The 15443-nt window shown below is 37.2% G+C and overlaps 3 protein-coding genes across 6 annotated transcripts; all 3 read right to left on the bottom strand.

Annotated features, from left to right (window-relative positions):
- Nucleotides 1-1953: 1953 nt before the first annotated feature.
- On the bottom strand, nucleotides 1954-5194 carry LOC121807736 (G-type lectin S-receptor-like serine/threonine-protein kinase At4g27290). 3 transcript variants are annotated; one of them, XM_042208030.1, is made up of 7 exons: nucleotides 3784-5191; nucleotides 3557-3700; nucleotides 3345-3469; nucleotides 3056-3266; nucleotides 2736-2973; nucleotides 2504-2654; nucleotides 1954-2409 (listed from the first exon to the last, which is right to left on the bottom strand). In XM_042208030.1, the coding sequence occupies exons 1-7, from the start codon at nucleotides 5024-5026 to the stop codon at nucleotides 2110-2112; spliced, it is 2412 nt and encodes an 803-aa protein (XP_042063964.1). In that variant the 5' UTR covers nucleotides 5027-5191; the 3' UTR covers nucleotides 1954-2109. The 3 variants fall into 3 exon arrangements, with proteins under 3 accessions (XP_042063964.1, XP_042063963.1, XP_042063965.1); XM_042208029.1 differs by having other exon boundaries at nucleotides 2736-2979; nucleotides 3784-5188; XM_042208031.1 differs by lacking the exons at nucleotides 1954-2409; nucleotides 2504-2654 and having other exon boundaries at nucleotides 2735-2973; nucleotides 3784-5194.
- Nucleotides 5195-5796: 602 nt separating this feature from the next.
- LOC121807737 (G-type lectin S-receptor-like serine/threonine-protein kinase SD1-1) lies at nucleotides 5797-9067 on the bottom strand. 2 transcript variants are annotated; one of them, XM_042208034.1, is made up of 8 exons: nucleotides 8556-8696; nucleotides 7611-8445; nucleotides 7395-7529; nucleotides 7188-7312; nucleotides 6857-7067; nucleotides 6532-6769; nucleotides 6286-6436; nucleotides 5797-6221 (listed from the first exon to the last, which is right to left on the bottom strand). In XM_042208034.1, exons 2-8 carry the CDS (start codon nucleotides 8407-8409, stop codon nucleotides 5931-5933), a joined length of 1950 nt encoding a protein of 649 aa, XP_042063968.1. In that variant the 5' UTR covers nucleotides 8410-8445; nucleotides 8556-8696; the 3' UTR covers nucleotides 5797-5930. The 2 variants fall into 2 exon arrangements, with proteins under 2 accessions (XP_042063968.1, XP_042063966.1); XM_042208032.1 differs by having other exon boundaries at nucleotides 7611-9067.
- A 3094-nt stretch (nucleotides 9068-12161) lies between these two features.
- LOC121808756 lies at nucleotides 12162-13055 on the bottom strand. The gene is made up of 2 exons (XM_042209338.1): nucleotides 12536-13055; nucleotides 12162-12298 (listed from the first exon to the last, which is right to left on the bottom strand). The coding sequence occupies exons 1-2, from the start codon at nucleotides 13053-13055 to the stop codon at nucleotides 12162-12164; spliced, it is 657 nt and encodes a 218-aa protein (XP_042065272.1).
- Between the last annotated feature and the right edge of the window lie 2388 nt (nucleotides 13056-15443).

Genomic DNA, 15443 nt, shown 5'->3' with positions numbered 1-15443 from the left:
ATAAGAAGAGGTCTGAAACGAAACGTCGCGCCTTTTCACGAAACGTTGCGTCTCTTCGTTTCTAACCGATTTGAACTATTTTTCCAAAGGGTTTCGAAAATTGTAAATTAGTCCTTTGACTATCAGAAATTATATTTCCGAATGAATTTTCTATACAGCAACTTTAATGGAAATAAAAAATTTCCAAGCTCGACCCCAGCCAGGGGCTGCCGCCCCTTGGACCCCGCTACTCGGGGGCGCTGCCCCCGAACCCCGTCTAATCATAATGAATTCAAACAAGTGTACACTCCGCACTTTCCAAACTTGTATGATGTCTCATTATAACAATATTTGATCAATAAGTTACTCCAATTACACTAAAATAACCAACAGAAGATAGAACTTGGCCGTTAGAGAGAGTTTGGCAGGGAGAAAGTGTAGCAATAGCAGCAGCCGGAGAGGAACCGAAAATGGCGAAGATGGAGAGAGCAGCGCAGAGGATTTGGACGGATTGCTCCATTTCTATACACCTGAGAGTTGAGAGAGAATTATGACCTTTTATTTGTCTGTTTTGCATGAGCTGCAAATAAGTAAGCGGTGATTGAAACAGGCTCGTCTTTGTCCCCAATATATGCAGTCGCAATAATTGAATTATGAATTTATTTAAATAAAGATTTTCTACTTTTGATAGATTTTATTTATTCTAAGGTCCCAAAAAAAGGGATAAACTACTTTAGATAAGCTACTATACTACATATTCTTTGTTCACCAAAAAATAGGTAACGATAATTATACACTGATACTCAAGTTCCACGTGAATACGTGGTTAGTATATTAATTTGAATGTTATAGGAATTAAATAGTACTACGATGGAACCTAACTCAAATGGTAAGATCTTTCTTCTTAAATTATTGAATTTTAAGTTTCAAGTTTTAATTTTGAGTTTGAGTTTAAGTTATGTCCTATGCATTGCACAAATTGTGATTAAAATAGAAGAAAAAGTTATTAACTTGACCGAAGATCTTATATTGAGATAGAGTTATGTATTGCTACTCTTATTTGGAAGTCAAAATTAAAATTGTTTATAGATTACATCATTTTCTCAATAAATTGTTGTCTAGGGCTCGAGAAACAGTCAGATACATATTTATTGATATTTTTAAATGAGTCAAATTACAACTTAAAAATATTATCTTAGATGATTGGATCCATTCTCAATCAAGACTACTGCCAACTGCATGATGGGTAATAGGAATTTTTTATGATATACAAAGTCATTAATGAGAAATAAATTATTGATAACTGTTTTCTTCTTTATGAAATCCCGAATGACTATTTACTTGACGAAATTGTCCATGTGAAATTAATAAGAATTCTAGAATTTGAACAACATTTACGTTTACAGCCTCGGGCCCTTTGTATTTGATTTTTCACTTTGCGTTTTAATTATATCAGGCAAATGTAAGTTTATGTCTTAACCTAGCCTTAATTACTAAGACTTTTAACATTTTTTTATTAAAAAAAACATTAATTAGGGGGTGCTCACAACTAAGATTGATGTGTAATAACCTTCATGTGAATACATTTTGATCAAACCCAGCTTTTTAGCTCAAATGTGTTGGCGCTACAATATTATCGTGTGTGAACATATCAACAATGACGTCTCTACATATCAACGGCTTCATACGGTTGAAGTAGTTGCAGCTGTTGCTGAAGCATCTCCAGCTGCACTTCGGAAGCAGGATGCTTTGATGAGACGTGATTCAGAGAGCACGTGGCATATACCTATGTTATGTACACCAAAGAATTTCTATGTATATATGGAGTGTCTATTATGGGACCTTACTTAGTCAGTACTACTGAATTTGTTGAATTGATTATAGCTTCTCACTCCATATTATAACTTGATAGCAATAGTCCAGTTATAATATTTTCTCTATGTTATTGAGTAATTATTCTGCCATTTTTAGAGATTTAAGTCTGAAAATGGATTCATCATATTTGAATAGAATGACGTAGTAATCTGATATGCATACATCTGAAGATCATCCCAACACTCCAATAAACATATGTACACAAAATTTGGTTTGCTATAGTTCACAATGCTGCATTTCCTCCTCCTTCAGTAACTACCTCGCTTCTATGTCAGTTATGGTCACTGCGCCGCCAGTACTTCCTGAAGCATTGCTATGCGAAATACTGGAGTCCCCGTGCAAGAAAAAACCGGGCTTCCTGGGCTGAGGCAAGACCGCGTCCTCAGTACTCAGCATGAGCACCACAGCTGGCATCATTGGCCTTTCCTCTGCCACATTCTGTACGCACAATGACCCGACTTGAATGCACCTCTTCACCTGGGATTCCACGTACGAATTCTTGTAGCACGGATCCATCATTTCCAACTCCCTCCCTTCCTTACAGAAATGCCATGCCTGTCACAGTTTATGCAGCTTATGTTCATATCCAATGGTCTAGAGTGTGTGTGTGTCTGAATATATGCAGTTTCATTGATGAGAAAATATTTACCTGCTCTAGAAGGTTCTTGTAGCATGATGGATGCTTGAAGCCTCTGTTCTTCTGTCCACTGACGATCTCCAAGATCATAACGCCCAAGCTGTATATATCCGACTTGATGGAGAACTTTCCATCAAACGCGTACTCTGGAGCCATGTAACCACTGCAACGAGGTTTTTCATACATTAGTTAGAATCTAGGAGAAAAGACTGCATATGCACATATGTGTATAAAAAATGCATACTATGTTCCAACAACTCTTGTTGTTGTTGATATCGTTTGATCTCCTTCAAACATTCTTGCTAAACCAAAGTCTGAAATCTTCGCGTTCAGGTTCTCATCTAACAAAATGTTGCTCGTTTTCAGGTCCCTGTGGATCACGTTGAGCCTGGAATCATGGTGGAGGTATAGAAGGCCTCGTACAATCCCCATTATGATCTCAAACCGCTTTGGCCAATTCAGCAGCGCCCTTCTTCGCTGATCTGCAGCTGTTAAGTAAGTCAGTGTAAGAATACATGTCGGATTATGTGCTAAGGTTATAGGCGTCAAAGGGAATGATCGTACCAAAAATGAAATGATCCAAGCTTCTGTTTATCATGTACTCGTAGATCAGCATTTTCTCCTCCCCTTCAACGCAGCACCCCAAAATCCTTACAAGGTTCCTGTGCTGAAGCTTTGCTATCAAGTTGATTTCAGTTGTAAATTCTTCGTGGCCTTGTCCAGAAATCTTCGACATCCTTTTAACTGCGATTACTACTCCTGCTGAAAGGTTTCCCTGCAACAACCAGATTCAGTATAGAAAGTTTGCCTAATTTCTTATATATATGCATCAGTACATAAGTGGTGCTTTTACCTTGTAAACAGGACCAAATCCACCTTGGCCGATCAGGTTCTGTTCCGAGAAACTATCCGTGGCTGCTTCAATGGTTGCCAAGTCAAAGATAGGTAACTCTAATTCCTCAGCTGCCATTTTAGAATCTGTTGAAAGAGTTCATAAATCATAAGCATCTTACAATGTTTGGAATAATGCTTGCTCTCATTAATAGAAAGGTTTAGTGATGTAACCTAGTCGTTTGATGTAACCTCGTCTATTGCGCCTGATCCTCATAAATACGCCCCAAACAGCCACGCCCAAGATAAGCATCGCCAAAGTAGAAAGAGTAGCTATAACTATGATTGCCTTCCTTGATAATCCTTTCCCCTCATTATCTGTCAAATGTTAAAAGTAGTCAATCATAAACATGTCTTGCCCTCTACAAATCAACCTTAGCCTAATAAAAAGATTCATTTACCGAGTTCAGAGATAGGCACACGAATGTGGATGCTCGGTGCAGGACCAGATTGTGTAGTGTACTCCCTCATATCAATCAAGTCCCCAAACCACATCATGCAGCTGCTCCCATTGCTGAAGAATGGATCAGCATAAGCCGTGCAGTTGCAGTTCTTGAAGCATTCAGCGCGACATTCCTCACTAGTCATGCTAGTGTTCAACTGAAAATTGAGTGAATCAGGGAACTTGATTCCTTTAACCTCAAGAAAGCCTTCTTCTGTCTGGCAATCCAATGACAGATTCCTGGTGCAGCCTCCTCTCCACTCGAACACGCTCCATTCGCTCTCGGATGCAGGGTGAAACCCCCTCAGACACTCACACACTGGATTCTCGTAAATCTTGCAGATGCCATTGCTACCACACACATCATAACCATCACACTGATCATTAGGGAGTGCAATCATGAGAATCCATCCATCTTTCCTCTCGTTCATCACGTATCGCTGGAGAAAACCCGAATAATTCATGGTTAATCTGGCATGAACTGAATCATAATAAGGCTGATGAACTGAGACCAGCCTACCCTTGTTGGTTACCACTTCAACTCTCCAAGCTGGATCTTGTGAAGTTGGATATCCAACAAAGTTCCCATTCCAAAACACAACCCTGTTTAAGATCTCCTTCCCTTTGGCAATTATAGTTTGAGATAATCCTAGGTTTTGTATTTTGTAACTGAACTCTCCCATGGATGGATCATCACCACTTTTCCATGATGTCAAATATTTACCATCTCCAGTGCTAAGGTCTTGCACTAGTGTCATTCCCGGGAGCCTAGTGTCGCCTGGATGATCGAAGCTCTGCCAAATATACGACGAATTTAGGGCAACGACAAGGTTTCCAGAATTCAGGAGCTGCAAAACTGGATTTGATTCTGCTGTGGAGGAATTGGAAGACCAAATGGCTGGACCTTGTGCTGAGGTGAGGATCAGATTGCCAGTTGCGGATAAAGTTAGAACTCCGTTGAGGCCGGTGATCGGATTTTGTCTGTTTGCAACCCAAACTACGATGTCTGGTGTGGCCTTGTACCGTATTCCCAAGAATCTGGAGGTGGATGAGCCCGGAGAGAAGAATCCGAGCTCGAATGTTTGGGATGGAGAGATTAAGAAGTCTCCATCAGCAAGAGTTTGGTTTGAAGAAAGTTTGTCATCTGCAAAAGAGAATCTGGAGATAGCTAAGAGATAGAGAGCTGCATAGAGGAACTCCATTTGCAGAGAGGGAATTGAATTGGAGGCTTATTTTGTCTAAGTCGTGAAGTTTAAGCAAAAATATTTTCTTGATGCAACTGCTGAATGCAACCTTTTGGTGGGGAGAAAACTTGTCTTTGTTGCCATTTGACTTAGTCAGTAATGAGTTATTGATTGTGATTGGGTTACAAGATTATTCTATCGAAACTTTAGTTCCCATTATCGAAACTTGGGACTTTTATATAGCAAACTATTGTAACCACAAAGTTTAGATTGACAAATACTGCCCTAGTTGCCAAGGTAGGTAAATGTAGAGCCGCTGCTTTGTCATCAATTGGAATTTTTGCAAGAATTTTCAACTGTGGGGCCTGACTGTTGAAAATTTATGTAGCCTTCTAGAATCTTTGCTTGCAAAACAAGAACAATCGATCATTCGTGTTTGAATAGTGTGTTCGATGACGGTTTGTATTGACACACGTGCTGTTAGAATGAGATAATTGTTGAAATTGTCTGAACCCTTGCAGCAAAAAAATAAGAACTCGAAGAAGATAACAATACAAGTAGTTGTTCTAACTTGCAACTTTCCGTTTTAATTTGGTGTATGGGAGGCGGTCCCACCCTTTAATTATTTATTTGATGCATAAATTTTAATGAGGTAATCAATATATTTTGTTAACAATATTTAATTATGCATTAATAGCTAACTGCATCGACGGACGGCGGACGGCAGCGTTTGCCTACTTCTGACTACTGGGTTTAGAAGTTGACGATTATAGTCAATGGTCAATAGCTAAGGCATCACACGTTCACATCTCATTTTCTTAAAATCAATTACCAGTTACCACCTTTACAGCATTAATATATGTCATGATCAATATGGAATAACAAGGCCAAAATATTAATTGGGGCTTGACTAAGTACTTACCTACCGTCCTTGTACTTCACTTATGGTTATTGTACAACTATTACACTTGTTCTTCCCATTGCTGGGCTCACTCTGCATGAAAAATGCAGGTCTCTTGGGCTGAGGCAGCACTGTATCTTCTGAGCTCAACATGAGAACCACAGACGGCATCATCGGCCTCTCCTCTGCTGCGTTCTGAACGCATAATAATCCCACTTGAATGCATCTCCTCACTTGCCATTCCACATATGACTTGTTGTAGCATGGATCCATCAGCTCCAACTCCCTATTTTCCTTCCAAAGTAACCATGCCTGCATCCACTTTTATCAGTATTGCTAAATTTGATCATAGCTATATGGTGATGCTTTAATTTACCTGCTCCAAAAGGTTTTGATACCCCAAAGCGCATTTGAAGCCTCTGTTCCTTTTTCCACTCACTATCTCCAATATCACCACACCCATGCTGAATACATCCGACTTCATGGAGAACTTCCCGTCAAATGCATACTCCGGAGCCATGTAGCCACTGCAATCAGATTCCACGCATTAGGAATCTATAAGACAGACCATCACACATACTATTATGGAGTATATGTGTGTGGGAGTGTGTGTGAAACTTACTATGTCCCAACAACTCTTTTTGTTCTTGCTGCCGTTTGATCTCCTGCAAACATTCTTGCTATCCCGAAATCTGAAATCTTGGCATTCAAGCTCTTATCTAACAAGATATTGCTTGTTTTCAGGTCCCTGTGGATGATTTTGAGCCTTGAATCATGATGGAGGTACATAAGGCCCCTTGCAATCCCCATGATGATTTCAAACCGCTTTGACCAATCTAACAGGAACCCCCTTTCCTCATCTGCAAGTGGTGAAGACTGTCAGAGGTGCATTTTCTTATCATATTTTTGGCTTCAGTGTGTGGAAAACATATGAAAGATGTTCAAACCAAAAATGTAATAGTCCAAGCTTTTGTTCAACATGTACTCATAGACTAGCATCTTCTCCTCCCCTTCAATGCAATATCCCAAGATTCTGACCAGATTCCTGTGTTGGAGGTTCGAGATCAAAATTATTTCATTCTTGAACTCTTCATCGCCTTGTCCAGAATACCTCGACATTCTTTTCACTGCAACTACTTGCCCTGCTGATAGGTTTCCCTGAAATAGTGAGTCACGAATAGAAATTCAACACACATCTCCCTTTTTGGAAGTAAATACACATCTTAATCACACAAAGTAACTTATTTATGCATATGTATCTCGCAAATGGCGCATCACCTTGTACACAGGCCCAAAACCACCTTCTCCAAGCATGTTCTCTCGTGAAAAGTTATTCGTGGCTGCTATGATAGTTGCCAAATCGAATAAAGGCAACTCTAGTTCCTCGCTGGCCTTTCTGTAACCTGTCAAAAGAGCTATAAAGTTGCTTTAAAATATCTAAAAATTTGTCTTCTTCCATTCATGTAAAAGGATTAGCAATAGAACCTTGTTTCCTGCATCTCCATGTAAGTAAGCCTCCAAGACATGAAACCAAGACAAGCATAGTGGTAATAACAGCTATAAGTATGAACTTAGTCTTTGCAGATCCTTTCGCCTTCTTAGCCGAATCTGTCAAATGATCTTAAACAAAGAAACAAACTGTTACATTCCATATTTCACCACAAATTATGCAATTATTGAATAAGAAATGTTCCATTTTACCTAGTTCTGTAGCAGCCACGCGAATATAGACGCTCGGGCCATCCCGGGCATTTACTGCCTGCTCCCTTATATCAATCAAATCCCCAAACCACATCAAACAGTTGGTCCCATTTCTGAAGTATGGATCAGCATAAGCTGTGCAGTTACAGTTCTTCAAGCACTGATCACGGCATTCTTCAATGCTCATGCTCGTGTTCAGTTGAAAACTCAACGAGTCAGGAAACTTGAACCCTTGAATCTTCAGAAATCCATCTTGCTTTGGGCAATCCAGGGGCGGATTTCTACTGCATCCACTTCTCCAATCAAACAACCTCCATTCCTTGTCGGATTTTGGCTTGAAACCTCGCAGGCACTCACACTCGGGCGTCTTGTAAATCCTGCACACGCCATTAACACCACACCACCCGTAGTTATCACACGAGTCACGAGGCGATGTGATCATCAGAACCCAGCCTCCTCCTCGCTCATCCATCACGAAGCGTTGAAACGATCCGGAGCTGTTCATGATCAACCTGGTATGAACTGATTGTTTCAGTGGCTGAAAAATTGAAAGCAGCTTACCCCCGCTGGAACCAATCTCCGCATTCCACGTCGCGTCGACTGAATCCGGAAACCCCGGGAAGTGTCCGTCCCAGTAAATGGCTCTGTATCTTCTTTCCTTCCCCGTCGTCGTGATTATCTGCGACAATCCACTATTCACAATCCCGAAAATGAATTCTCCAGGGGAGGGATCGTTGTCGCTCTTCCACGACGTCAGAACATTCACATTGGGGGTTTCCGTTTCCTGCAGCAGCTTCATCCCCGGCAAGAGGGTATCGCTAGGGTTATCGAAGCTCTGCCAAAATATCTTGGAATTTACTTCGATTACTAGGTTTCCGTAATCGGTGAGGTGCAGAAGTGGATTCGATGGTGGTGTGGAGGAATTTGAGGACCATAGGATTGTACCTTGTGGTGAGGTGAGAATGAGATTGGCGTTTTTGGATAGAGTTAGAACTCCGTTTAGGGCGATGAGGGGATGTTGTCTGTTTGCAACCCAAACGACGACGTCTGGTGTAGCTGTGTACCGTATGCCCAAAAATCTGGCTGTGGATGAGCCCGGAGAGAAGAATCCGAGCTCGAATACTTGAGATGGAGAAGGTAATACCTGTCCATCATCAACAAGAGATTGGCCTGCAGAAAGTGTAGAAGCTCCATTGCTCTGTTTCAAGTTAATAGAGAAATAGAAAGCGGCGAAGAGGATTTTGATAGCCATTTGAGGATTCATCTAGAGAGAGAGGGGGAAGGGAGATAGAAGAGAGAGAGAGATGATGTTTAAATTGGGAAATGCAAAAAATTCTAAGTTTGCTTACCCCCTGAAAAGGTAGTGAAGACTTGCTGCGTAGAGTTGCCTTTCCCTCCATTTTCATAAGTACTATAATCAGTTATTTTGACTATTGAATTTAATATTCTAGACTTATACTTGGTAGTTTAGTACGTGACCGCTTGGATAATATTTCATGGCACTTGCTAATATATACTACTCCAACATGATGTATATTAGAAAATAAAATTTATTAGTGTCAAATATATTTCACAAATCAAATAAAATGTTGTGATCAGTGCTTCAAGGACTGTAACTGCATAGAAGCATCAGTTGTGGGACATGATGTCCATAAATGGATTGGTTTCCTTTCTAAAATATTATCATAACTTTACTTTAAGTCATGTCATAATAAAAATAGATTTATCTTTTTAATTTATTTGTAATAAAGCTAACAACTACTCACACTATTTATCGTTAATAATAAAAATAAAGACCCTTTCTTCGCTTAGGCATATACTCCATTTGTCTTATTAAATCATGGTTACTTAGAATTATGAATGTTGATATATATTGACTAACCAATATTAAGGAGACACGTGTATTATCAATTCCAATTAGATATCATGGTATCTGAGTGAAGGTTGACCATCTCAATTTGTGACGACCACCATCTGCCATGGTGACCAAATGCAAATGCAAATGATGGTAGAGAGAGTGGTAGTTGCAAATTGTAATTGTTCCTTTAACTATCCCTATTATTTATGATAAAAAAATCTCTTATGTCCACTTTCAGTGTGAAATTGAATAACTTTTTCTATAACATAAACTGTGAGATTTAACTTTAAAAACATGAGCAGAACATTGTAAACCTTGAAGATGGGATGCTGCTGCAAATATCCGAATCCAGCAGAAGGAAATGGGCTTTGAAAAAAGACATGGATTGAGGTGAATGGGGTTGTTCATGGCTTTGTTGTAGGAGATCGTGTCTGAGATGAAACGATTAGGCTACGCTGCAGAGTCTGCGTTTGTTTACCATCAAGGACATTTTATTCACACGAGTACTACTCCCAGCCTTAATAACCGGATTACAATCGAATAGTTTATTGAAAAGGCTAAGGCTTCGTTTGGCACCGAATTGGAATTGAATTGGAATTGGAATTCTATGGAATTCAATTCTAATTCAATTCCAAAAGTGAAGTAATTAATATGAAATTGAATTTGAATAATTTGTGCGCACGCACACTGTACACACACTATACACAAAATAATACACACACTTCACACAAAATACACATATTATACACACATAATACACACACTTCACACACACCGCACACACTATACACACTACACACATTTCACACACTACACAAATTTCACACATTTCACACACTTCACACATTACACAAATTTCACACATTTCACACACTACACAAATTTCACACATTTCGCACACTACACAAATTTCACACATTTCCCGCACTACACATATTTCACACACTACACAAACTACACATATTTCACACACTACACATATTTCACACACTACATACACTACACACATTTCACACACAAAACACACATGTCACGCATTTCACACACTACACACATTTCCCGCACTACACACATTTCACACATTACACACACTACACAAATTTCACACACTTTCACACTTTACACATATTTTACACATTTCAAGCATCCAATTTTTAGATTTTTTTTCAGTTTTAGATTATTTTTTTCCAATCTGAATCAAAAAATTAAAATTTTCCAAAAGTTTAAACTGAACCAAATTTGAACTTTTGGTTTGTGAATAGTGTGTGTATTTTGGGTATAGTGTGCGTAGTGTGTGTATTTTGCATAAAATTTGTGCCGTGTATGTATTTTGTGTGTAATGTGTGTAGTATGTGTATTTTGTGTATAGTGTATGTAGCTTGTGTATTTTTTGTAGTGTGTGTATAGTGTGAAATGTGTAAAATTTGTGTAGTGTATGAAATTTGTTTAGTGTGTGAAATGTGTGTAGTGTGTGTAGTGTGTGAAATGTGTGTAGTGTGTGAATTGCATGTAGTGTGTGTAGTGTGTGAAATGTGTGTGTGTGTGTGTGAAATGTGTTTAGTGTGTGAAATGTGTGTAGTGGTAGTGAAGCTATCTAATTTTATGACTATTTGTAATTCCAATTTTCTACTTTTGATATGAAATTCAAATCATGGAATTGTAAAATTTGAAATTATAATTCAACTAGTTTTACTACTCGTTCTATGCACGGGCCAAATTATCTTCAGGAAAAAATAAAATATGTTTTTGAAAATAAAATATTGTTGATTTTTTTGAAATTCTTCAATAAAAACTATTGAAGTATTGTATAAATATGATTATTAACATTTCAAAATCATACTTTTACTACTACATCTATTAATCTATCGATCCACTATAACGGAAAGATATGAGGGAAATAAATAGAAATAGAATAGGATATACAAACAACAGATTGATAATTACTAAACACTAAAGTAAATTAAATACTTCATTATAAATTCGAACAACAACACAGAATTCAAACATCTTCTTAACAAAAACGTTACAAACATCTCTCTAACACAAGTAATTCATACATTTTGAAAGACTTCTTTGTATACAACATTAAGAGTAGAATCACTTCTACTGTCAATCTCATCCCCACAAACTAAAATCATCATTCCTTCACGACTTGTGACTCTACATATAACAACATAAAGTTGTTCATGATTGAAGACCGGTTTTTTAGAAAATAATCCAACATGGGACAATGATTGGCCTTGACTTTTGTTAATGGTCATTGCATATGACACAGCTAGAGGAAATTGGCGTCGTTGGAATTTGAAAGGTAGCCTTGGATCAGACGGTATCAATGACATGCGCGGAATCAGAACCTTATCACCAATATTATGACCCCCCAAGACACGCGCCTCCAAAACATAATCACCTAAACATGTAATGATCAATCTAGTGCCATTACACAAACCATTAGAATGATCTATGTTTATTAACAACATCATAGGAGTTCCAACGTTCAACATCAATTCATGATTAGGGGTACCCGAATAAATCTCAGCAGAACCATTCGAAGTGAAATCTGAATTTGAAATGCTATCAGAGCTCAAATATACCTGCCCTGGAGACTGATCCACCAAAATCATGAATTGGTTAACCTCATCAACAATATCAAGCTTGGGAGCATGTATAGCACGATCATGGAAACAATTGCTCAACTATTCTGGATCCATATAGGAAGGGTATATGCTTTCAACAATGGTTTTAAGAGGATCACCAGAATTTGACAAAACAATGTCAGAAGGAAGATCTATAGCGACTTCACCATCATTCGGACCACCAACAACTCCATCACCTACAGAAGCAACCCAAGATGAAAATTCCTTCAACTTAGAAGCTTCAACAGAAGATTCGACACGCAATAGTCTCATGTTCCTAGTCAACCTCAAAACTTTACAACTGCTCTAAAGATATGATGAGTTAATGGTGGCATTCACAACATTCTGCCGACTTCCTTTAAGCACAACAAGCAAAATTTGTCTAAAATCACCATAAAAAACTATAGTTTTTCCACCAAATGGTTTGTGCATACTGGACTCACTACACACACGAAGAATATCTCTAAAAGTCCTATCAACGGCTTCTATGCAATGCTTATGAATCATCAGTGCTTCATCCCGTATGATAAGTTTCGACCTTATGATAAGCTCAGCAAGATCAGATCCTTGTTTTATATTGCACATAGAATCTTCATTAACATTGATAGGAATCTTAAAGCGTGAGTGAGTTGTTCTACCCCCAGGAAACAATAAAGAAGCTATGCCACTGGACGCCACATTTAACACAATACCTCCTGTCGAACGAATCCTTGCTGACAAAGACCTCCAAATGAATGTTTTTCCAGTACCTCCATAACCATAAACAAAAAACATTTTTCCTTTAGTCGAATTCACAAACGACATTATGGTATCATGAACATTAAGTTGCTCATCCGTGAACTTTGATAGAAATTCCAAGTGTTCTCTCCCTAAAGCTTCACGATCATAAGGCAACTCATCGCTGATCAAAGTATTCTGAACTGATTCAAAATACTGCGGTTCTGAATACGGCATACCATGGTAGTCATGCAAACTTTTACCAAGGTTGTGTTAAGTTAAAAAGTATCATAGATTCCAAAATGACCTTTCACATACCTAATCCTAGGGTTTGGGAACTGGAATGGGTTTAAATTGGGCTAATATACTTCTAAATATTATCAAAAGGACAGAAAAATTTACATATTTCTATGTAACAGTAACTGCTTCTGTGCATTTAGAAAGAGTTTTAAAATAAAGTATAATTCTAGGAAGAAATAGGTTTTAAGCATATGTACAAAGGTTCAAAATGTAATTCCTTTATCCATACTGACAGTTATTTACTTTGAATAGGTACATAAATGATGGAAGACACCATATTAGGTAGAATTTGAAGAAGATGACTATGGAGGAAAGAGGCATGTTTGATTTAAGGTATTACTATGAAATAATTATTATCACAGTTAACTAATTATGCATGTTAGGAATCAAAACTAAGTAATTACATAGTTTTGCTTCAAGGAAGATTTAATCCACTCTTTAACTATTAATGCATATACTAAGTTAAAACACAGAATGTCTAATAGATATCTTAAATGGATTACATATATTTAAAAGTTCTATAGACTCAATCTGCATGTATACTAAGGCTGCCATTCATGGATTAATAATTAATGATACATGTATGAAGAATAGCCTCAAATAACTTCATAATTTCAAGCCTTGCCTGACAGAATTGCTGTGATATTGTAATCCCTGCAAATTATGATTCAGCCACTGAACTGAGCATCTTTGAAGACTTAGCATAAATTAAAATTAAAAATAAGGCTAAATTTATAGATGTTAAACAAAAAAACCAAGCCTAATACCTAATCTGTAGTAGTTAAATACATTTCTAGTAATATCAAAACCATAACTCCTATTTGCTATTTTATAGAAGATTTTACGCCATTTTATACTTAAATGTAATCAGAAAAGGTAAAAGTTGAAAAAGTCTAATGCAGAAATTGTCCAGATCATATACTATGCATGTATCTTTATTATTCTATGAATGTAGCTGTTAAGACTTAGGGAAAATTAAACATAAGGCTAAATTTATACGTGTTGAAAAAAAAATCAAGTATATATTCCTAATCTGTAGAACTTAGACACAGAGCTTCAATTAATGTCAAAGTCATAACTCCCTTTCTGTTATCTATTCTAAGATTTAAATAACTTCTTAATCTGTAAAACAAAGTATAGATTCCTAATCTGTAGAACTAAGACACAAAGCCTCAATTAATGTCAAAGCCATAACTCCCTTTCTGTTATCTATTCTAAGATTTAAATTTCTTTTTAAATAAATCTGATACATGGCAAAAACCCAATAAAAACATCAAATTATGAACACAGAAGAGTAAACCAAAAGAAGAATTCATTAAGAAAAGACATAACACATGAATACAGATAACATTCATCTTAAAAGTGCTACATAAAATCAAAAGACAAAGATGAAGATTATGATAAGTTCAAAAAGATGAGGCAGAAATAAAAAAACACATAGATTCATAAGTTTTTCCAAAACTAATCACCAAGAGAGATGTCCTGACTGTAGCTGACAGAAGCCTCATCATCTTCTTCAATCACATTTACTTTCTTCATCTTCTTCTTGATCTTTCCAACTCATCTTCCAAACACCTCTTCACACTTCCCTCAGCAATCCATTCAATCTCATTTACCTTAGTAACCACAGATAAATCAAAGCCCTTACCAGACACCTAAAAGGAGGTTAAAACATAATTACAAACCACTACAATCAAAATGGAACAATAGGTCAACTTAATATTTGAAAAAATACATCTACAATATCAGCACCAAAGAGTAAATCAGCCAACTTCACATCAAAATTGAAAACGTGTGATCCAATATTCAGAGGAACATGCTTCTCAACTATATCTGAGATGTTGCAAATTTTGTTAACCGTATACGGATATCTACGATAATATTCCTTGCTATTCCTGCTTTGAACCTTAAATAACACCTATTGACCCAAAAGCAGCTCCTCAATTTTCCTAGGAATATATTCCATAACATTATTCTGTAATAAAGAAATAGCCACTCATGATACAAAAATAAAACCCAATTATTATGATGTATAATTATTACACAGATTTGAGTTCATTCATTTATTATCTCCATAATGCTTTCAATCAAGTCAGTCACCCTTTTACCAATTAGTTGAACAACTTCTCTATCCCACAACAAAAGGGATGCATTACTTGTGTCATCAACAATGTTGACTATAAACCTGATCCTAAATAAGAGAAAGAGAAAGAGAAGGTTAAATTAATTAACTTCTTGCATTAAATAATAAACAACAACTAAGTCAGTGAAAAATTAGGAAGCTTAAATATACCTTTTAACAGCAACATCCTAATTCTTGATGTA

The sequence above is a fragment of the Salvia splendens genome, chromosome 6 (assembly GCF_004379255.2).
Source record: "Salvia splendens isolate huo1 chromosome 6, SspV2, whole genome shotgun sequence".
In the NCBI taxonomy this organism is placed as follows: domain Eukaryota; kingdom Viridiplantae; phylum Streptophyta; class Magnoliopsida; order Lamiales; family Lamiaceae; genus Salvia; species Salvia splendens.
Note: the sequence above shows the minus strand (reverse complement) of the source record. Positions and strands in the feature narration are given on the sequence as shown.